This window comes from Salvelinus alpinus, chromosome 31 (assembly GCF_045679555.1).
Source record: "Salvelinus alpinus chromosome 31, SLU_Salpinus.1, whole genome shotgun sequence".
Classification (NCBI taxonomy): Eukaryota; Metazoa; Chordata; class Actinopteri; order Salmoniformes; family Salmonidae; genus Salvelinus; species Salvelinus alpinus.
In genome coordinates, this window is record NC_092116.1 from 19,088,034 (window position 1) to 19,110,594 (window position 22,561).

The 22,561-nt window shown below is 43.0% G+C and overlaps 1 protein-coding gene and 1 non-coding gene across 3 annotated transcripts; one reads left to right on the top strand and one right to left on the bottom strand.

The window, feature by feature from the left end:
• Window positions 1-260: 260 nt before the first annotated feature.
• Window positions 261-333, bottom strand: trnav-uac (transfer RNA valine (anticodon UAC)). The gene has a single exon. It is a non-coding gene; the product is annotated as a tRNA-Val (tRNA).
• A 2,545-nt stretch (window positions 334-2,878) lies between these two features.
• On the top strand, window positions 2,879-21,738 carry LOC139561086 (adipose-secreted signaling protein-like). 2 transcript variants are annotated; one of them, XM_071377928.1, is made up of 6 exons: window positions 2,879-3,224; window positions 9,162-9,259; window positions 13,710-13,858; window positions 15,818-15,956; window positions 18,572-18,697; window positions 21,061-21,738. In XM_071377928.1, the coding sequence occupies exons 2-6, from the start codon at window positions 9,241-9,243 to the stop codon at window positions 21,159-21,161; spliced, it is 534 nt and encodes a 177-aa protein (XP_071234029.1). In that variant the 5' UTR covers window positions 2,879-3,224; window positions 9,162-9,240; the 3' UTR covers window positions 21,162-21,738. The 2 variants fall into 2 exon arrangements, with proteins under 2 accessions (XP_071234029.1, XP_071234030.1); XM_071377929.1 differs by lacking the exon at window positions 21,061-21,738 and adding an exon at window positions 20,499-20,610 and having other exon boundaries at window positions 2,888-3,224.
• Window positions 21,739-22,561: the final 823 nt, after the last annotated feature.

Sequence of the window (22,561 nt, forward strand, 5' to 3'; positions counted from 1 at the left end):
TCCAAACTGTCTAAAGTTTAGAAACCTTTCGATTTTGAAACAGGGTTGAAATCCAAAGTTGTGCTATATATTCATTGGCTATGTCATAACACATTTTTAAAGATAAATATTGATATATTACTCGCTCAAACACTTTGAATTGCCAAAATTACTTAGTGGGTGATGTTGATTTCCGATCAAAAGTGTGTGGACAAAAAGCAACCGTTTCCCCCCTTATCTGATAGTTAGAACGCAGCTACTGTAACATGCCGCCAAAAGCATGGTTCTACTGGGGCTCGAACCCAGGACCTTCTGCGTGTAAAGCAGACGTGATAACCACTACACTATGGAACCACATAGATACACCACCACCACACACAGTATCGAATCATATTACACAACCTATATGCTTCAAAGCAAGACGCCAATTAACCTAATGTGATATGGATTTTGTTGATGTTTGGTGTGAATCTGATGTTGACTTGGTGATGTCTTGTTTGCAGGGGAAAATTCTGAATAAGAGCAAAACAGTGCAACACTACAAACTACGAAGAGGAAGCTCAGTCAACCTCATTCGTGCAGGTTAACATGTAGAATAAGTCAACACATTACTTATTGTTACTGTATATGCTATACATATTTACCTTTGTGTTAACACTAAGTAATAGAAGATACACGACACCATCTATATTATATAGTGGCATCACTGACCTACCAGTATATAAGCTCTTTGGCACCATACCAAAATTATGACTCCGATACCAGGTTAAGTATCTCTATACCATCACGATACTTAATACCAAAATTATACAAAGGAAAGCATATTAACCAAAGTCACAAAATGGCACTTGATCCAGACAGATCAACTCAGCTACTGCTCTGTTCAATCGTTGGGCATCTTTCGAGTTCAACATCATTACATTTTCTATATTTTTTTTAGACACAGCCATGTATGCATTAATGAGTCAATTATACAGTCACACAATCAATTTTACTTTGTTTTACCGATCTAACTACATAACAACATAATGATAATCATTTATTTGAATGGTAAATCTCTATTGATAAACTGGGTAAATCAAGATGAAGTTTTTAAACATTCACGTAGGCTTTGTGCTACCAGTTTAAGAGAGAAAGTGAGCAAATAGCATAGGGACAGCCTGGTTGAAGTCCTAGTTTGTAATGGTTAGTGCCATTAGATCGTAGAGGGATTCACATTTAGCCCAAAACAAAACATGTACCGTCCACTTCTTATATTAGTGCTTTTTTTGTTATTCACCCTCTGGTATCTTTCAATACCCATGCTAATATATATATATAGCTTTTATCATAATCAGTGGTGGGAAAAGTACCCAGTCGTCATACTTGAGTAAAAGTAAAGATACCTTAATTGAACATGGCTCAAGTAAAAGTGAGAGTCACCCAGTAAAATATTACTTGAGTAAAAGTCTAAAAGTATTTGGTTTTAAATATACTTAAGTATCAAAAGTAAATGTAATTGCTAAAATATACTTAAGCATTCAAAATATAAATAATTTCAAATTCCTTATATTAAGCAAATAAGATCGCAATTTTTGTAAAAAATTTTTTTAACCGTTAATCAGGGGCAAATTCCAACAATCAGACAACAGAAGCATTGTGTTTAGTGAGTCCACCAGATCAGAGGCAGTAGGGATGACCAGGAATGTTATCTTGATAAATGCTTAAATTGGACAATTTTCCTGTTCTGGGTGTCACGGAAAATGTATGGAGTAATTACGTATCACGGAAAATGTATGGAGTAAAAAGTACAACATTTTCTTTAGGAATGTAGTAAAGTAATATTAAAAGTTGTGAGAAATATAAATAGTAAAGTTAAATACAGATACCCAAAAAAACACGTAGAACTTTATAGTAGATTTACTTAAGTACTTTACACCACTAATAGTTAATTTACACCGTTTCTATGATATAAGGTAGCTCTTGTATTACTGTAATTATCACGAATAAAGCCTTTACAAGATGAGTTTGTGGGAAATTGTAGCATTCTGATTAGGCTAATAAGTCCTATTCATTACATGTAAATATTTGCAATAAAACTATTATTTAACCTATCCCACCTAAAATTACAATTATCCTTTTTCGACTAAATGTAGCCTATTATTATTTGAAATTAAATGCGCTTTCTCTCATGATGATTGAAAGTTCTGTTACATCTATTTAGCCAAATGCCAAATGACACCTGGCTGTCAGGTAAGTGCAGCTACAGCCTGTGTTTACATATCCCATTAGTTAACACTACACGTAATCCTAAATCTGATCCGCCGATGTCAAATACAATTGGTCAGATTTTTGCAACTGATTTAACCATTCACATGTTTTGTTTTGTAGGCTATTCATTGTGATTGGTCCCTGAGCCCATAGGATGTCATTTTGAAATATATAAAAGCCTGAAACTTTTTTTCTATCTCTGACATCTGTTAAAGGCCAAGAGCAGAGACGCGTTGTAAAAAAATATATAATTATAATAATAACAATAATAATTATTAACTTCCGCTGTCCTCCAAAAGTATCTGAATCTCATCCTCACTTCAGCTACACGTAAAGTGGCCACAAAGTGGCGACATCATAACATGAATGTATCCTAGTGGTGAGTGGAAGGAGAAAAACCCCTGAAACGTACTCAGTTATCGACCCAACCGTCTGTGACAGTTCTTACTGTAGATATGCCTTATGTGAGTTGAACATTTGATTGTTTACACGAACATAAACAACATTGCCAAACACTGTAATTTAGATCCGGATATTGGATAGTCCAGAATTGGGATAGTAAATCACGTAACCAATGCGGAAATTGGCGGTAGAAATTAATCCAACGAAAGGGGGAGTGGTTTCCACTAAATAACCCAGCCACAAAGTGAAATTCCTCAGCCACAAACTCAAAATTGGTTACAAAAATGAGATTTTTGGTCTTATTTCAAAGTTAGACATACAATTAGCAGTGCGATTAAGGTTAGGGTTAAGGTTATATTCAAAATCTGATTTTAAGAAGATAAATTGTAGAAATAGGCGAGTAAGGACTTTGTGGCTGTGCTAACTAGTGGTGACCAAGGGGGAGTGGATGCGTATCTACGGTGGTTGTTCATTCTGCTGTTTATTCATTTTCTGAGGACCCATATTCCTTTGCCTATCCTTGATTTGGATACAACCGACAATAGGACACTACCTGGTTGCAGCGTGTGCATATAGCCTCAATTGCAAGAAAGGTGAGTTCTTGGTGAGCGAAATATGGTGATAAATATTTCCACGCTGTTTGCTGCAGTTGCCGGAGCGTTAAGCACAGTTTTAACTTTGTATTATTGTACGGCGAGGGCAACGAGGCAGCAAGTGTCGAGACAAGCAGGTTCCAACTCGTTACATCACGTAGCCGTATATTCTCAAAATATTAGACTATAGGCTAAACTTTGCAGAAATGCGAGGTTTTTACTGTTACACTTAACTCAATTTACATTTAATTAACGTAATTTAGCAACGTAAATCTACCAAATGGATCAGGTAACTAGTAACGTTAGACTGAGCTAATTTCAAGTGAGAAACAGTCTTAATAGAGTCACTGGTAGCATGAGTGATTTGTTCCTGCCCCCAACTGAGACAGCTTACTATAGCCCAGAGCAGGATTTCCCAAACTCGGTTCTGGGGCCCTCCAAGTGCATGTTTTGCCTTTGCACTACACAGCTGATTCAAATAATCAATGTGATGATGAGTTGGTTATTTGAATCAGCTGTGTAGTACTAGGGCAAAACATCTACGTGAACCTAGGGGGTCCACAGTAAGCTGTCTCGGTTGGCATATGGCACTCTTGGATGTCGTGCTATGTCCACTGCAGAATGTGATATTGAGAGCAGCTTGCACTGTATATCTCTCATTATGATATTGGTTTGAATAGCATACAGTATTAGTAGTTCATAGGATGAACTACAACGCATTCACATTTTTACATAAATGTATAGGCTACCGTATCTAAGTGTTTTTTTTTCTCAAAACCTTTACATCAGCCAAGCCCAGGGGTAGGCAGACATCCCTGTTCCTGGAGTGCCGCAGGTACTAATCCGGACATTTATAAGAAATCCTGCTAAGCTCTCGGACAAACCATCAAACAGACAAAGGGTCAATACAGGACCAAGATCGACATGGCAGGGCTTGCAAACTTTCACAGATTACAAAGGGGAAACCCAGTCACGAGCTGTCCAGTGACGCAAGCCTACCAGACAAGCTAAATATCTTCTATGCTCGCTTCGAGTCAAGCAACACTGAACCATGCATGAGATCAGCAACTGTTCCGGATGACTGTGTGATGACTCTATCCATAGCAGATTTCAGTAAGACCTTTAAACAGGTAAATATTCGCAAGGCCGCAGGATTACCAGGATGCATCCTCAAGAGTATGCGCTGACCAGCTGGCAAGTGTCTTCACTGACATTTTCAACCTCTCCCTGACCCAGTCTCTAATACCTACATGTTTCAAGCAGACCACCATAGTCCCTGTGCCCAAGAATGCCAAGGTAACCTGTCTAAATGACCTGTCTATCGCCCCGTAGCACTCACATCTGTAGCCATGAAATGCTTTGAGAGGCTGGTCTTGGCTCATATCAACACCATTATCCCAGACAATCTGGACACATTCCAATTCACATACAGCCCCAACAGATCACAGATGATGCACTGCCCTTTCCCACATGGACAAACGGAACACCTATGTGAGAATGCTCTTCATTGACTACTGCACAGCGTTCAACGACATGGTGCCCAAGCACTTCGCTAAGCTAAGGAGCCTGGGACTGAACACCTCCCTCGGCAACTAGATCCTGGACTTCCTGAAAGGCCGTTCCCAGGTGGTGACGGAAGGCAACCACACAGCCTCCTTGCTGACCCTCAACACGGGGGCCCCTCAGGGGTGCGTGCTTAGTTCCCTCCTGTACTCCCTGTTCACCCACGACTGCATGGCCTCGCACGTTTCCAACACTTAAGTTTGCAGACAACACGCCTACCACCGATGATGAGACGTCTACAGCACTGCGGTTCGACGTCGTAACTGACTTCAGTGGGCAAATTCTCATCTTCACTGGCACGCTGGAGAAGTGTATGCTTCACTGATGAATCCCGCTTTCAACTGAACCGGGCAGATGGCAGACAGCCTGTAGGCGAGCAGTTTGCTGATGTCGACGTTGTGAATAGTGGTGGGTTTTTTTATTTTTTTTATTTAACTAGGCAAGTCAGTTAAGAACAAATTCTTATTTTCAATGACGGCCTAGGAACAGTGGGTTAACTGCCTGTTCAGGGGCAGAACGACAGATTTGTACCTTGTCAGCTCGGGGATTTGAACTTGCAACCTTTCGGTTACTAGTCCAACGCTCTAACCACTAGGCTACCCTGCCGCCCCAGGGTATGGGTATGGGTATGGGCAGGCATAAGCTATGAACAACGAACACAATTGTATTTTATCGATGGCAATTTGAATGCACAGAAATACCGAGATGAGATCCTGAGGACCATTGTAGTGCCATTCACCTGCTGCCATCACCTCATATTTCAGCATGATAATGCACGGCCCCATGTCACAAGGATCTGTACACAATTCCTGGAAGCTGAAAATGTCCCAGTTTTTTTTTTTTTTTTTTTTCCACGGCCTGCATACTCACCAGACATGTCACCCATTGAGCTTGTTTGGGATGCTCTGGATCGACATGTACGACAGCTTGATCCAGTTCCCGCCAATATCCAGCAACTTCACACAGCCATTGAAGAGGAGTGGTACAACATTTCACAGGCCATAGTCAACAGCCTGATCAACTCTATGTGATGATATGTCGCGCTGCATGAGGAAAATGCTGGTCACACCACTGGTTTTCTGATCCACGCCCCTACATTCTGTTTTGTTTTAAGGTATCTGTGACCAACCGATACATATCTGTATACCCAGTCATGTGAAATCCGTTGATTAGGGTCTAATGAATACATTTCAATTGACTGATTTCCTTTTATGAACTGTAAAATCTTTGTTGCATGTTGGGTTTATACATTATTTTTTTTACTAAGCCGACCTGAACCGCACCATGCTGGCTCTGTTGTCCTTTCATATTGCACGCTTCCAGCAGCTTTGGTGGATGCGTAACCAGGCCTGCCCAGTATAGCTTGATTCAGCCCTATAGTGCAAATCAGGCATGAGTTAAGAAACAAGGCAATCTACGTGTGCAAGCGTTTCTGTCAATGGACACATTTTTAATCACCTCCCTCTAGGACGCTTCTTCCTTCTTTGCAGTAGAAAAGGAGGTAGTGTTTCTTTCCCAGGCTTTTTGAACCTATAGACAACTGGGTTCAAACCTAAAGTGGTTCTAGGGGTCCTTGACTCCTGCGAGGGAGTTGTTCTTACTCACTGTTCCAAATGTTTAAATGTGTCAGGGAGCAGAAGTCCTCTTTGGAATGTATCAGGCCTCTGTTGCTGTGGTAAAATAACTTGGCTACAAGACATCGTAAAAGCCTGTCTGTCTATAGCAAACAAAATGTTCGCTGTAGTAGATCACTTACATAATCCATTATTCAATTCTTCTTTACAGTGCCTTCAGAAATGATTCATAACCTTTGACTTTTTCCACATTTTGTTACAATATGGCATTATTCTAAAATTGATTAAATATTAACATGTCCTCAGCAATCTACACACAATACCCCATAATGACGAAGCAAAAACAGGTTTTTAGAAAATGTTGATATTACTTATTTACATAAGTATTCATACCCTTTGCTATGAGACTCAATTAAGCTCAGGTGCATCCTGTTTCCATTGATTATCCTTGAGATGTTTCTACAACTTGGAGTCAACCTGTGGTATATGAGGTCCCACAGTTGACAGTGCATTTCAGAGCAAAAACCAAGCCATATGGTTGAAGAATTGTCCGTAGAGATCCGAGACAGTATTGTGTCGAGGCACAGATCTGGGGAAGGGTACCAAAAAATGTCTGCAGCATTGAAGGTCCCCAAGCACAGTGGCCTCCATTTTTAAATGGAAGAAGTTTGGAACCACCAAGACTCTTCCTAGAGCTGGCCACCCGGCCAAACTGAGCAATCGGGGGAGAAGGGCCTTGGTTAGGGAGGTGACCAAGATCCCAATGGTCAGAGCTCCAGAGTTCCTCTGTGTAGATGGGAGAACCTTCCAGAAAGACAACCATCTCTGCAGCACTCCACCAATCAGGCCTTTATGGTAGAGTGGCCAGATGGAAGCCACTCCTCAGTAAAAGGCACAACAGCCTGCTTGGAGTTTTCCAAAAGGCACCTCTGGTCTGATAAAACCAAGATAAAATTGGCCTGAACTCTTTGGCCTGAATGCCAAGCAAAAGCTGGCACCATCCCTACGGTGAAGCATGGTGGTGCCAGCATCACGCTGTGGGGATGTTTTTCAGGGGCAGGGACTGGGAGACTAGTTAGGATCGAGGGAAAGATGAATGGAGCAAAGTACAGAGATCCTTGATGAAAACCTGCTCCAGAGCTCTCAGGACCTCAGACTGGGGCAAAGGTTCACCTTCCAACAGGACAACGAAGCACACAGCCAAGACAAGGCAGGAATGGCTTCGGGACAAGTTTCTGAATGTTCTTGTGTGGCCCAGCCACAGCCCGGACTTGAACCCGATCTAACATTTCTGGAGAGCCCTGGAAATAGCTGTGCAGCAACGCTTCCCATCCAACCTGACAGAGCTTGAGAGGTTCTGCCGAGAAGAATAGGAAAAACTCCCCAAATACAGGTGTGCCAAGCTTATAACGTCATACCCAAGAAGACTCGAGGCTGTAATCGTTGCCAAAGGTGCTTCAACAAAGTACTGAGTAAACTAAATATTTCAGTTTTTTTATGTTTAATAAATGAGCAAACATTTCTAAATCAGTTTTTTGGGGGGAAAAACAATTTGATTCAATTTTAGAACCTAACAATGTGGAAAAAGTCAAGGGGTCTGAATACTTTCTGAAGGCATGGTATAAAAGATATATGTATTTTCTTTTCCCTTCTACCCAATTTCGATCTTGTCTCATCGCTGCAACTCCACAATAAGCTCGGGAAGCAAAGGACGAGTCATGCGTCCTCCGAAGCATGACCCGCCAAACTGCGCTTCTTAACACCCCCCCGCTTAACCCGGAAGCCAGCCGCAACAATGTGTCGGAGGAAACACCGTTCACCTGAGGAGCGAGGACAGCCTGCAGGCTCCCAGCCCACCACAAGGTCGCTAGAGCGCGATGAGCCAAGTAAAGCCACCGCCCCCGGCCAAACCCTCCCTTAACCCAGACAGTGCAGGTTCAATTGTGCGCCGCCCTATGGGACTCCCGATCACGGCCGGTTGTGATCCAGCCTGGGATCGGACCGGGGTCTGTAGTGACGCCTCTAGTACTGCAAGTCAGTACCTTAGACCGATGCGCCACTCGGAAGGCCCCGGCATAATTCTTTTTTTTTGAAGGTGAATCGTAAATAAGCACATCTTTTGGTACTCTTCCAATTGTGGCAACGTCCAAGGTACAATCCAACAGCCTCTCTCTTTAGCTACTGACTGGACTGAACAGGCAAAAGCAATATGGTGAAACACCCAACTTGCAACTTGTCATTGGTCACCTATCCATTCTTTTCAGGCCAGTGGTTTCAGTCAGTCAGAGGAACTTGTCATTTTTCTTAGTATGACCCTCACCTGACGTTATTGGAATCACTAGGAGTGCTGCATCTTTCAACAACCTTTTTAAAATGCCTCCCTTGATTTTTGTTAAGGTTATATATCGTCCTTTCTTTTACAGAAACCTGTGTTTCCCTGAAATGTTTTAAAATAAACATCTGACACCTTGGTTTTAATTTAATCCTCTTTTGAATGTTTGTTTTTCTTTCATTGAAGTCAGTCGGGAGCCTCCGCTCTCCCTTGGCGATAGTCTGGCACACACAGCTGGGTGCCGTCGTTTGAACAGAGTTAGTAACCTGGGGCTAGGATTTATTAAAGACAAATACCAGCTTGTCTTTCAGAAGTATTTATTTCCTGATTTCATTACGGTTGTGACTTTCTCTATTTCTTTAGCTTTAAGCTCTTTCCTAGTTGCCCTCCCCTCCTTTTGTTAATCCTCTATTATTGAAACCTCTTCTTTATTCTCTCTCTTGTTTCTCTCCCTCTCTCGTGTCTCAGGGTCGTTTTGTGGCTGGGCCATAGAGATGACCAGGCTGTGACGGTTGGGTTCTCTCTGTGTCTGTGGACCAACCCTGGCATGGCTACTGCTAGGAAGAGTAAGTACCCTTTTCTATTATATTGTTGTATAGACTCTTGTCCCTTCTACCCTGTTATGTGGTTTTAAATGCAATAATGTGTATTTCTAAAATGTCTTTCAATTCAAAACACAGTGCAGCTCTCATATGTCTCAATGTGTTCAAGGTATGAAATTAGTTATTTTCAAATGCAATATCTTTGTGGACATAGTTATGGCCAATTTTTCAGTTGACAGATTCTTATAATTATGTTCTGGCCTCCTGACCATCCGCACCAACGAAAAACTGTCCCGCTGCTGAATCTAGTTGCCTACTCTTGCCAACGTCTTTAGGTGGATAAAAACGCATATGGTTACAGAGCATTATGGGTACTGTAGTATATCATGGTTTATTACCTAAGCTTCCTCTTCCTCCACATGAACCCTGTCCAGAAACCACTCCTATAGCAGGGTCCCAAACTAGAAGCCTGCTGCCTGAATTTGGCCTGCGGATGGATTTTCTATTTTATTTTCGTTGTTGGACATAACATACTGTTAACACCAGGAAATCAGCTCCAAGTGAATTTATTCCCACGCATAATAGAGAAACACGTGATTGTATACAAATGTAAGCAAGGTTTGAAATGATTCTGTTTTAGTCAAATATATCTGTTTGGGTTTCTTGCGGTCAATTTGCATTCTACAAATTATTTGTAATTATGTTCCGGCCCCCTGACCATCCGCTTAAGAAAAAATGGTTCCACGGCTGAATCGTGTTGATGATCCCTGCCCTATAGCCTCCCAAGGGTTGGCAGACATTGTTGATGTCTGGATCAGGTTTCCATCAGTCTTCCAGCCTCTCCCTCCTACATTCACACTTCTCAAAGCCAGGGCCGGCAGGTAGCCTAGCGGTTAGAGCGTTGGTCCAGTAACCGAAAGGTGTCAAATCTGTCTGCCCTAGTCCAAGGCACTTGACTCTAATTCCTCCAGGGTTGCTGTTGATAATGGCAGACCCTGGGCTGGGACCCCACTCTCTGAGGGTGTTTCAGGGAGAGTGGGATATGCTAAAAATCTAATTTCCAATTCACACGTATCACTTATCTCAACTTTGCTATCAAACAGGGAGCCTCCAAAAATCAGGCTTTCCTCTCTTCCTTTCTCTCCCCCCCACTCTTTCTCTCTCTTCCCCGCCTCTCTCCCCCTCCTCACTATGTTATAACATCACTACAGTATACAAATGCTTACTTAGTGTGTGTAATTTAAAGAAGGGTACAGGAAATCCCATAGCAAGAAGAGAGTAAGACCTGGCAATCCAACCCCGACATGTCAATGTATTTGTTTGCAATGCACACATACTACAGCTTATTCTCCTGAACTAGAAGAATCAATTTACAGTCTTTGGAAGAATGCATTTTTAGGGGAAACATGGGCAAAAACACAATGTGGACTTGTTTGAATGAGTCTGAAGTGTGTGTGACTCAGTGTGAACGAATATGTTGCACATGACAGATGAGCAGGAAGTGTTCAGGGAGCCTCGTAGAAACACAGCAAGAGAACAGCACCTGGGAGACGGACTAAAAGTGACTCAACACATTTTTCACTGTCATTAATACGTCTCTTTCCCCCCAGTGAAGATTGGAGGTTTTGTTTCTGCACACAAAGCACTCTCCTCTCCCTGGGTCTTTGTTCTCACTTTAATTAGGCTGCTGAATGAGAGTGTAGATTTACATCTTATTTGTTTTCACTTCAATGTATTTTTCATGTGTCTGGGATGTAGCCGCTTTCACAGGGAGTGACAGAGCGAAAGCGCGCGTGTGTGTGTGTGTGTGTGAGTTTAATTTGGTCCTTGGGGAGAAAGAGAGCAAGGGGTGGAAGAGGGAACTGAACTTGGAGATACAAGCCCAATGGAGTCTGTTACCATGGTTATCAGACAAAGTTAGTGATAGATCTTTGTTTAAAGTGTTGTGCAGTTCCAAGCACTGACCCGCCTGGGGGGACGGGACATGCAGAGAAAGACGCAGACAATAGACACGAGACAAAGATGGAAGGGATAGTGAAAGGACAGGTTAGAGAGAGAGAGAGCAAGGTAGACACACACAGTCATCTAATATACAACAGAGGCTAGGAGAGAAACGATGATCCAAACCCAGACCAACAGATGTAGAGTGAGAGAGAGAGGGGGAAAAGATTATGACTACCAGACAGAGAAGCCAACTCCTGTACTGTAGACTGCACTGTAGTATATGTAACAGGCCTTGGATGTTCATCAGCTAAGAGACCTGGGTTCAAATAGTGTGTATATATGTTGTTTTTTCTCAAAACACTGAGTTTGCCTGGCACTATGGTATAGTCTCAAAAGTACAAACCGCTGCCTAAGCTGCCCACCTGACTCTAAAAAACAGGCTCAATCTAATGCTTCCAAGTATTTGAAAGAGAACCAATACTATTTGAACCCAAGCCTGGTATCTAGCCAGCACAGTGTCCAGTTCACTGTCTGGGCTAGTGTCCAGAGAATGTGGATTAACGAACGGTCTTGTTTGAAAGGCTGTGGATCTCTCTCAGCATTGTCGGAATCCACAAATCCTCTCAACTAGTGTAGCATAGTAGTAGGTAGTCATAGTAGGTAGTCTTCAGACTGGAGTGGACACAGATATACTCCGACTCACCTCAGCGCTCTAAAGTGTGACCAAATTGATTGCATAATCAACAAAAGTCAACAAGAGTTTTATTTTGGCGGCTATGAAGAAAGAAAAAAAAAATCTCTGACGCTCTACCGTTGTTTCCGAGTGCCCTAGAGAAACAAGCGAGTGCAGATTTGTTAGCGTCACGGTTGCACCATTACAATGAAAACGGCTTGCTTCTAGACCAACCAGGTCAAAAGATCTGACCCATATTACCGACGTGATATGGGTCAGATCTTTTGGTATTCAAAGTCAGTGTCGGTGGGGTCTGCAAAATTAATAAATTGTATATACTGTACATTAGTTGTCTGAGTAAACTGAGAATATTGCCTGGCTAGCCATCCACATCACTCAGGCCAACCGACTTTTCTCCATGATGAGTCTGGATTTGCCTACCTCCCCGGCGATTTATAGAATGCGAAGACATTCTGGCTTGAAAATCTATGGCAAGACTTGAAAATGGCTGTCTAGCAATGATCAACAACCAACTCGAAAAAGCTTCAATTTTTTTTATAGAGTAATGGGAAAATATTGTACACTCCCGGTTTGCAGAGCTCTTAGACTTACCCAGAAAGACTCACAGCTGTAATTGCTGTGAATAGTGATCCTAACATGTATTGAGGGGTTTGAATACTTATCTAATCAAGATCTATTAGTGTTTTAATTTCCATTTTTAAAAAGTTCACATTTTTCTTCCACTTTGACATTAGTATTTTGCGTAGATTGTTAACAGAATTGCAATTAAATCCATTTAAATCCCACTTTGTAACACAACAAAATGTGGGGAAAAAGGGGTGTGAATACTTTCTGAAGGCACTGGTATGAAACATGCAACTGTAAAGTTGATTAAGTTCAAGGTTTATATTTGCTCCTCATATCTTTATCTTTTTTATATCATTTTAATCTAAACAGCCATCCGCTGCCTAATGAAATTCTGCCTCAATGTTATTAAAGAAATACAATCACAGTGCCTGTGACTCCTAAACTCTTATCTTCTTGACCCAGATAGGATTAACCCAAGCGAGGCAATGGAAATAAATGCTGTAGATACACATCACTCTTTTTAAAGGGAAATCAACTAAGAAGATAAAAATGTTGATGAATATGATGATACTGTGACAATGTATCCCAGAGGGACAGTCAATGTACAGCATTTCAAAAGATCAGTGATCTAATGTGTTCCACAAGGCATTCAAACAAACCTGGGCTGTGTCCCAAATGGCACCCTATTCCTTATATAGTGCACTACTGTTGACCAGAGCCATGAGAGACAGTGGTAGAGATCTATTATATCAGTATCTTCTATAATACCATTTTATCTGTTCCCTCTCCAAATGCTGTGACAGGTGGTTTCCTTTAAATGTCCATTTTATGGACAATAAAGTTGTTTATCTTATGACTGCAGGGCATTCTACAGTATTAGATAAGGGATAGGCCTTTTCTTTATTACTCTTTACCTCATATCAAATCCTCAAATCCTCAATCTTCTTCCTGAAAAATGTGTTTTCCTTCCATGATTACAAATATATTTAGTTACCATTGCTTTTAAGAGTGATCACAGACATTTTGAAGAGGCATTCAAATGACTGAAATTAAGTTGATTCACACTCAAAGTTCAAGATGCCATGTTCTTTGATTTCTTTCCAGCTTATTTTTTTGTGATTTTCTTAGATTTTTTTTTATAGCCACTAACAACTCATTGTTGAGTGTCACTGGCATAAGAATGTTGTTCCCATTGGAAACGGTTGTACCAGAGTCCCTTACCATTTGTGTGTGTGTAACAATTAAGTTAGTTTCTCTCTCCCTCTTCAGGCTCCTCAGCGAAGGCGGGAGGTGTTGGTTTCTCAGAAGAGCCAGCCACCGCTGCCGCCGGCACTCCGTCCCATGTCCACTTTGATGAGAAGCTCCACGACTCTGTCGTCATGGTGATCCCTCAGCCTGACGGGAACTTTATGGTCAAGGTGGGTTTGGATTAAATAACTTAACATGTCTGACGTGAAAATGATCATAATACCCTGACTACACCGCTCGCATCGCGTGTGCGAGCGTTGCAAAATAAATGTACAAATCTATATTATTCAATTATTGCACCCACACTGCTGCGTGCGCGCCAAACGAGTGTCTGCGTTGCCAAGGGCTAAAATAGAAGTCAGTTCTATTTGTGACGCTGAACGTGGTGCAAGTCCCGCCTCTCCCATCTCTTCATTGGTTTATAGATCAGGTAGCCACGTGCCATCTCATTGGTTATACCCATGTGGGTGAAGGATAGACGAATGAGTTCAGTGGCGGTAATGCATCTAATTTATGAAAGATGCCAGTCGCAATATAAAGTCAAGAGAAGAAAAAGCCTGGAAGGAAGAGATGACTAGAAACGATTCGGGTGACTGTTTTATGTGTGGATTAATTGTCGGCGTAGAGGATCTTGTGCATTTCAGGTAAAATAACAACTCGATGTTTATATCCCAGGACAAATTACCTAGCAACAGCAAGCTAGCTAAATAGGACAAATTTAGCTAGCGAGTGCAAGCTAGCTAGCTAAATTGCCATAAATGTTTAATGCTTTTCGACCTGTCCCCAAATTAATGTAATTGGTTCAGAGTTTGTTTTGATATTTTAACCAGCGTGTCATGATCGCGTTTGGTGTGGGGGGACAAAATACAATTATGCGCGATGGCACACGCGCGCAGTCGGTTTGGGTTCCGTGTAAGAGTTATCAAAACAGCACACCCAGAGAGCTACGATTATCCTAAACTTTTCCCCTTAATCTCCAGTGGTCCCCCAGCCGTGCTTCTTTTCTTGAAGAAATCAGTGAAGTCAGTGTTGCCATTTTGAACTGTGAGGTGAACCTTTTTTATAGGGTTGCAACTTTCAATAAATTCCCTGGTTTACCAGAAATCTTTGTTGTAGGATTCTGGATTTCCTGCTTATTCTCTCCTTATTCCTCGAATCATCCAATTGGGATTTCGGGATAACCAGGGAATTTATTAAAAGTTCCTGAATTTTGAAACCCTAAACCTGTATGACAACTAAGGGGAGGAGGCGAGTTTCTCTCATATCTGCTAATCGCCTGTATCTGTTTTGAAGATTCAGTTACAACTATGCCAGTCCTCTCCCCTCCTGTTTACCAGAGGATGACTGTGGATCAGAGAACCCCTGTACTCTTTGCAGCATAGCACTGTAGTCGTGGGCGTGTTGTGTGACTGTGCTGCGGTTCTGACGGCCCTTTGATTCTGCTGCCCCGGTGTGGGAAGTGAGGTCCACCAGACAGACGACAGCGGTGAATGTGCCGTGTGTCTGAAGTTCTCTGCTGCCTCCTTGGAACCACTGGGTTGCCATGGAAACAGGTGCCGGGTGGGGGTAACCTAACCGTAGCCAGAGCCGCTCCTGGCAATGGGCTTGTTTAAATCAGATGTGGTGGGATGTAGTCAGTGTGTGGGATGGCTGGAGACAGACGGTATGCTGCAGAGCTATTTAATCAAAGCACTGGGTTTTTTTTCTTTCACTCTTTTCTCCCTCACTTTTATTTGTTTATTGTTTGACACGGCCAGAGGGTCATGTGAGGCTTGTTTGACACGGCCAGAGGGTCATGTGAGGCTTGTTTGACACGGCCAGAGGGTCATGTGAGGCTTGTTTGACACGGCCAGAGGGTCATGTGAGGCTTGTTTGACACGGCCAGAGGGTCATGTGAGGCTTGTTTGACACGGCCAGAGGGTCATGTGAGGCTTGTTTGACAGAGGGTTATCCTTCCGCTCGCTCTCCCTCTCTTTCGCTCTCGTTTTCTCTCAATCTTTTTCTTGCACTCGCTCTCTCCCTCTCTATTTCTTTCTCTCTTCTCTTGCAGCTTTTTCGCTTGCTCTCCATCTTTCCCCCCCATCGTGCCCTTTTTCATCTTCACTCTCTTTTATTTATATGTCTGTCAGGTTGGTTTCCTGAAGACCCAGCACAAGTATGAGATTGTCTTCACCCTCCCGGAGGTTCCATCACTGGGGAAGGACGCGTCTCCAGCTCCAGTACCCAACCCCCATATCCGCATCACCGATATCACTCCTGTACCAGAGGGTATGTCCGAGTCTTGCTCAACTCAGCCTCAGCCCTATTCTCTGTCCTATCCTTTGACCTAACCCCAGTCCCAGCTACCTCACCCCAGCCCATGGTTCAGCCTTACCATAGCCATCAGCCCCAGTTCCAGGTCCTCGGATACAGCCATTGCCCTATACCTATGCCTACACTACCGTTCAAAAGTTTCCTTGTTTTTGAAAGAAAAGCAAATGTTTTGTCCATTTAAAATAACGACTCTGGGATGCTGGCCTTCTAGGCAGAGTTCCTCTGTCCAGTGTCTGTTCTTTTGCCCGTCTTAATCTTTTATTTTTATTGGCCAGTCTAAGATATGTCTTTTTCTTTGCAACTCTGCCTAGAAGGCCAGCATTCCGGAGTCGCCTCTTCACTGTTGATGTTGAGACTGGTGTTTTGCGGGTACTATTTAATGAAGCTGCCAGTTGAGGACTTGTGAGGCATCTGTTTTCTCAAACTAGACACTCTAATGTACTTGTCCTCTTGCTCAGTTGTGCACCGGGGCCTCCCACTCCTCTTTCTATTCTGGTTAGAGCCAGTTTGCGCTGTTCTGTGAAGGGAGTAGTACACAGCGTTGTACGAGATCTTCAGTTTCTTGGCAACTCTCGCATAGAATAGCCTTCATTTCTCAGATCAAGAATAGACTGACGAGTTTCACAAGAAAGTTATATGTTTCTAGCCATTATGAGCCTGTAATCGAACCCACAAATGCTGATGCTCCAGATACTCAACTAGTCAGAAGACCAGTTTTATTGCTTCTTTAATCAGGGCAACAGTTTTCAGCTGTGCTAACATAATTGCAAAAGGTTTTTCTAATGATCAATTAGTCTTTTAAAATTATAAACTTGGATTAGGTAACACAACGTGCCATTGGGACACAGGAGTAATGGTTGCTGATAATGGGCCTATGTAGATATTCCATAAAAAATCTGCTCTTTCCAACTACAATAGTCATTTACAACATTTAACAATGTCTACACTGGGCCTCCCGGGTGGCGCAGTGGTCTAGAGCACTGCATCGCAGTGCTATGCTGCGCCACCAGAGTCTGGGTTCGCGCCCAGGCTCTGTCGCAGCCGGCCGCGACCGGGAGGTCCGTGGGGCGACGCACAATTGGCTTAGCGTCGTCCGGGTTAGGGAGGGTTTGGCCGGTAGGGATATCCTTGTCTCATCGCGCTCCAGCGACTCCTGTGGCGGGCCGGGCGCAGTGCGCGCTAACCGAGGGGGCGGGTGCACGGTGTTTCCTCCGACACATTGGTGCGGCTGGCTTCCGGGTTGGAGGCGCGCTGTGTTAAGAAGCAGTGCGGCTAGGTTGGGTTGTGCTTCGGAGGACGCATGACTTTCGACCTTCGTCTCTCCCGAGCCCGTACGGGAGTTGTAGCGATGAGACAAGATAGTAATTACTAGCGATTGGATACCACGAAAAATTGGGGAGAAAAGGGGATAAAAATTTAAAAAAAAATAAAAATAAAAAAATAAAACAATGTCTACACTGTATTTCTTTTTCTTTTCTTTTTTTCACCCCCTTTTCTCCCTACTTTTCGTGGTATCCAATTACTAGTAATTACTATCTTGTCTCATCGCTACAACTCCCGTATGGGCTCGGGAGAGACGAAGGTCGAAAGCCATGCGTCCTCCGAAACACAACCCAACCAAGCCGCACTGCTTCTTAACACAGCGCGCCTCCAACCCAGAAGTCAGCCGCACCAATGTGTCAGAGGAAACATCGTGCACCCGGCTCCCTTGGTTAGCGCGCACTGCGCCCGGCCCACCACAGGAGTTGCTGCTGCGCGATGAGACAAGGATATCCCTACCGGCCAAACCCTCCCTAACCCGGACGACGCTAGGCCAATTGTGCATCGCCCCACGGACCTCCCGGTCGCGGCCGGCTGCGACAGGTCCTGGGCGCGAACCCAGAGTCTCTGGTGGCGCAGCTAGCGCTGCGATGCAGTGCCCTAGACCACTGCGCCACCCGGGAGGCCCCTACACTGTGTTTCTGATAAATGTTATGTTATTTTACTAGACAAACGTGCTTTTTTTCAAAAACAAGGACATTTCTAAGTGATCCCAAACATTTGAACGGTAGTGTAATCCTAACCCTTTTTAAGTTCCACTGATCATTGCCCAGTCTCCGGTTGGCCAGACCTTCATGTCAGTCATGTTTTATGGTAGCTGTACATCTCAAATGTACAGGAAAGACTGAAAGTGTGTCGGTCCATGACAGAACCCAAATCAGGAAATGTTGAAATGTTTAACCGTTTTGCTAACATCCCTCAGGGAGTTTCTGGATTTCGTAATGAGGGTTATTACCACTCACTTCAACGCTTCAGTAGTTTGTTCTAGCGTTGAGCTGAGTGAGTTGCTCCATTCCATTACACCATCTGCTGGAAAACCATGACCTTTTACTTTCATCCCTGTGACCTTTCTGTGACCACTTGGACTGTGTGTGTGTTATTTGTAGTGTTTGCCAGTTGTGTTAATGTGTTTGACCCCAGAGTTTTTCCACTCTGGTTGACATTTTGCTCCCCCGTGTGTGTGTGTGTTCCCTATCCTTCTGCCTTTTTGCCCTTCTTACCCCCCCCCCCCCCCCTCTCCCTCTCCTCAGGTGGTCTGAGAGTGACATGTGAGTACATGGCCCACCAAGAGGGAGTGCTGTGTGAGGAGGTGATGCTGGTCAGTGAGAGCCAGGAGGACGTCTGCGTGGGGGTCAAGGTGCACGCCCGTGTCATGGGTAAGACCACAGAGGCCAGCTACATCATAACGCTGAAAGAGCATGATGTGCTCCTATTGGTTTTTAAATGAGACCTACTGTTTTCTGTGCGCCCTAGGGTAGATCTAGTGTTACACCCATAACAAAACCAGTGGGGGCATTCCAGGTTGTATTTATTGCAGTCACACTGCTCGGATGATCTGGGTTGTAATCATTAGTCCCATTAAAAACAAGTCTCTATTGGACAAATTCGGGTAGCCCCACCCCCATTTGGTTCCGTTTGGTTCCTAGTGAATACACCCCAGATCTCCCAACGCTTGGAGAAGTGTAGATTGATCAATATGGAGATTCTGGGTTCGAGTCCAGGCTCTGTCGCTGCGACTGGGAGATCCATGGGGTGGCGCACAATTGGCCCAGCGTCGTCCGGGTTAGGGATGGGTTTGGCCGACGGGTGTCCTTGTCCCATCGCGCACTAGTGACTCCTGTGGCTGGCCGGGCGCAGTGCATGCTGACACCTGTCGCCAGGTGTACAGTGTTTCCTCCGACACATTGGTGCGGCTGGCTTCCGGTTTAAGCGGGCATTGTGTCAAGAAGCAGTGCGGCTTGGTTGGGTCGTGTTTCAGAGGACGCACAGCTTGACCTTCGTCTCTCCCGAGTCCGTACGGGAGTTGCAGCGATGAGATAAGACTGCAACTACCACTTGGATACCACAAAATTGGGGAGTAAACAAAAATAAGATTGATCAATATGAAACCATTGCATCACTTAACTTCCTTTCCAGTGTGATGCAATGTACCGTTCCTAAAACTGATATTTTCTGATCTAAACAGATTGTGTTGTAGTATCATGCAGTATATGCTCTGTAGAGGTACACGTAACTGCCAAAATAAAGGAAACAGGAACATAGTGTCTTAATAGGGTGTTGGGCAATCACGAGCCAGAACAGCTTCAATGTGCCTTGGCATAGATTCTACAAGTGTCTGTAACTCTATTGGAGGGATGCGACATCATTATTCTACGAGAAATTCCAGAATTTGGTGTTTTGTTGATGGTGGTAGAAAACACTGTCTCAGGCACCGCTCCAGAATCTCCCATAAGTGTTCAGTTGGTGACTGAGACGGCCATGGCATATGATTTACATTGTTTTCATGCTCAACAAACCATTCAGTGACCACTACAGCACTGTGGATAGGGGCATTGTCGTCCGATGGGGGCGTTGTCGTTATGGCCAAAATAATCGTCTGCCCAGCATTTTATACATGGTCCTAAGCATGATGTGATGTTAATTACTTAGTTAACTCAGGAACCACACCTGTGTGGAAGCACCTGCTTTCAATACACTTTGTATCCCTCATTTACGCGTGTTAACATTATTTTGGCAGTTACCTGTAGTTCCCTCATTATTAATACACAACAGTACTGAAAACCAACTGCCTCTTCTAATAGAATTTCTAGAAGTATCAGTTTAGTTCTATTGTAGCCATCTTGTCATTGTCTTCCTGTAGCCATCTTGTCATTGTCTTCCTGAAAGCACAACAAGGCAATGCTGTAGCGTTGTTCACTTGAGTAACAGTCTATCACCGAGGAGACTGGTTGTGAGAATAGATGTAGTAGTGTGCTGCTGCCACCTGATGGTGAGTGTGAACAGCGTGGTTTAAATTAAGAGCATCACTGATCACTGCGATGCTGTGATCACCTGAGTAAAACAAAATGAGTCACGCATAAGTGGAGAGCTTATGATGTGGTAAAATACTTGTACTGTATTGAACATGACTGACTGATTATAATCACTGCATCCCGTTCTTTCTTCCTGGCTCTTTAGTTGGAGCCATTTTCTGTCTGTAACGCACTGTGGCTGTACTTGGACTCCGACTGCTTTCACTGTCTGGATGCTTTGAATAAATTATGTCATGATGATTCACTTTGGAACCTAACACAAACCCTGTAATTAATTTCCTTTCAACAGAAAATGATTGTATGTTTATATATTTATCAATCTGATTTCAGTAATTTATGTATTTTAAATTAGAATAGTGAGAGGGAAAGTACTGATAGACAGGCTATTTGTGTCAACTAGGGACAAAAACCACAGTGGTGATCCGAACTTGAACATCTGTAGGCAGGCAGAGGACGGGAGGGGATATAGTTGTATGAAAGGGTTCGTGGAGAGGCCGGGAAACGGATCAACCTACAGCTTAATCCCTAAGGCTTTACAGTCTCTCACTCACTCTACTTTACCACACTGTAATATAGCGCACTGGCACTGGTTGGATGTTGTGGACTAAACCATTTCTGAGAGATAGCCTAATGGGTTTTTTCATCGCTCTGTCTCTTTTCATTTTCTGTTGCCATCTCTCCCTCTTTCTTCTCTCCCTGTTTTTCAGACCGTCACCATGGTACACCCATGTTGTTGGAAGGAGTGCGTTGTGTGGGAGTGGAGCTGGAGTATGACTCTGAACAGAGTGACTGGCAAGGATTTGACTAAACCAGACCATGTGACACACACACACACACAAATGACCATGCCACATGTATTCAAATTCAACATCCACTGTACTTCAAACGATCCCTAACCATTTCAAGATGTTATGGTCCTAAAGGAGGATTCAATTATGAAATGGATAGAAGTTATTTTAAGTAGTAGTCTGGGTTTTTAATTTTACATTCAGGCCGTACTTGGTCGCTAAAAGCTGAATTGCAGCACACAACGCATACAAGTAAACAAATAAAATCTTACCTTGCTTTAAAAGTAAAACAAACAAGCATGAAAACTTTTTATTTTTTAAAGCAAGTCCAATGTGATCCGATCACTATTGAGCTTCCCTCAACTGTACTGAACAAAAATATATACATAACATTTAACAATTTCAGTTATAGTTCATATAAGGAAATCAATCAATGTAAATAAATTCATTAGGCCCTAATCTATGGATTTCACATGACTGGCAATACAGATATGCATCTGTTGGTCACAGACACCTTAAAAAAAAAGATAATGATCATGCTGTTTAATCAGCTTCTTGATATGCCACACCTGTAGGTGGATGGATTATTTTGGCAAAGGAGAAATGCTCACTAGGGATGTAAATAAGTTTGTGCACAAAATGTAAGAGAGAAGCTTTTTGTGCATCTGGAAAAAGTTCTGGGATCTTTTATTTTAGCTCATGAACCATGGGACCAACACTTTATATGTTGCGTTTATATTTTTGTTCAGAATAGTTAACATATCTGAAATGCATCTGTACGAAGTACTGTTGTTAGTACTGTGTTGACACGTTATCCAACTGCCCATGCCATTCCACTACCTGCCTGCCCCTATGTTGTTTAGAATGTGTTTTCTGAGTAAACCTTCAGGGGGCAGCAAAGTTCACGTAATCAATCCAGCCCATTTCACCCAGCCTAAACTCAACTGTACCAATAGGGGGCGACAAAGACCACTCAAATTATCCCTCTCATCTGAATCCAAAGGGGTAGAGGGATTCAAAATGACTTACTTTAAGTAATGTTTTTTAAATTAAAGAATTATACGCTATTAATCAGTCGCAAGTGCCTACGTTGCTGTACAGCTTTTACCATCAACAACTGCCTTCTGTCCCGTACTATCCTTCTATCTATCAAGTATCTCCCCTTCAGGAGTTAAAAGAATTTGGACTTTGGTGGATCAATGATAGCTCAGCCTTCCAAGATCATTTTTATATCTACAAAACATTTCAAGAATATATTCAGTGTATTTAGAAAATATTAAAGATTGGTGCCATCAGTACCATTGGTAGTAAATCCACACTCAAATTAGATTGTCAGTTATTTTTTGCTCTATAATATATTTGAGGCAACAAGAAGAAGAAAAGACAACCATTTTGGTTGTTAGCCCATCATGAATCTGCC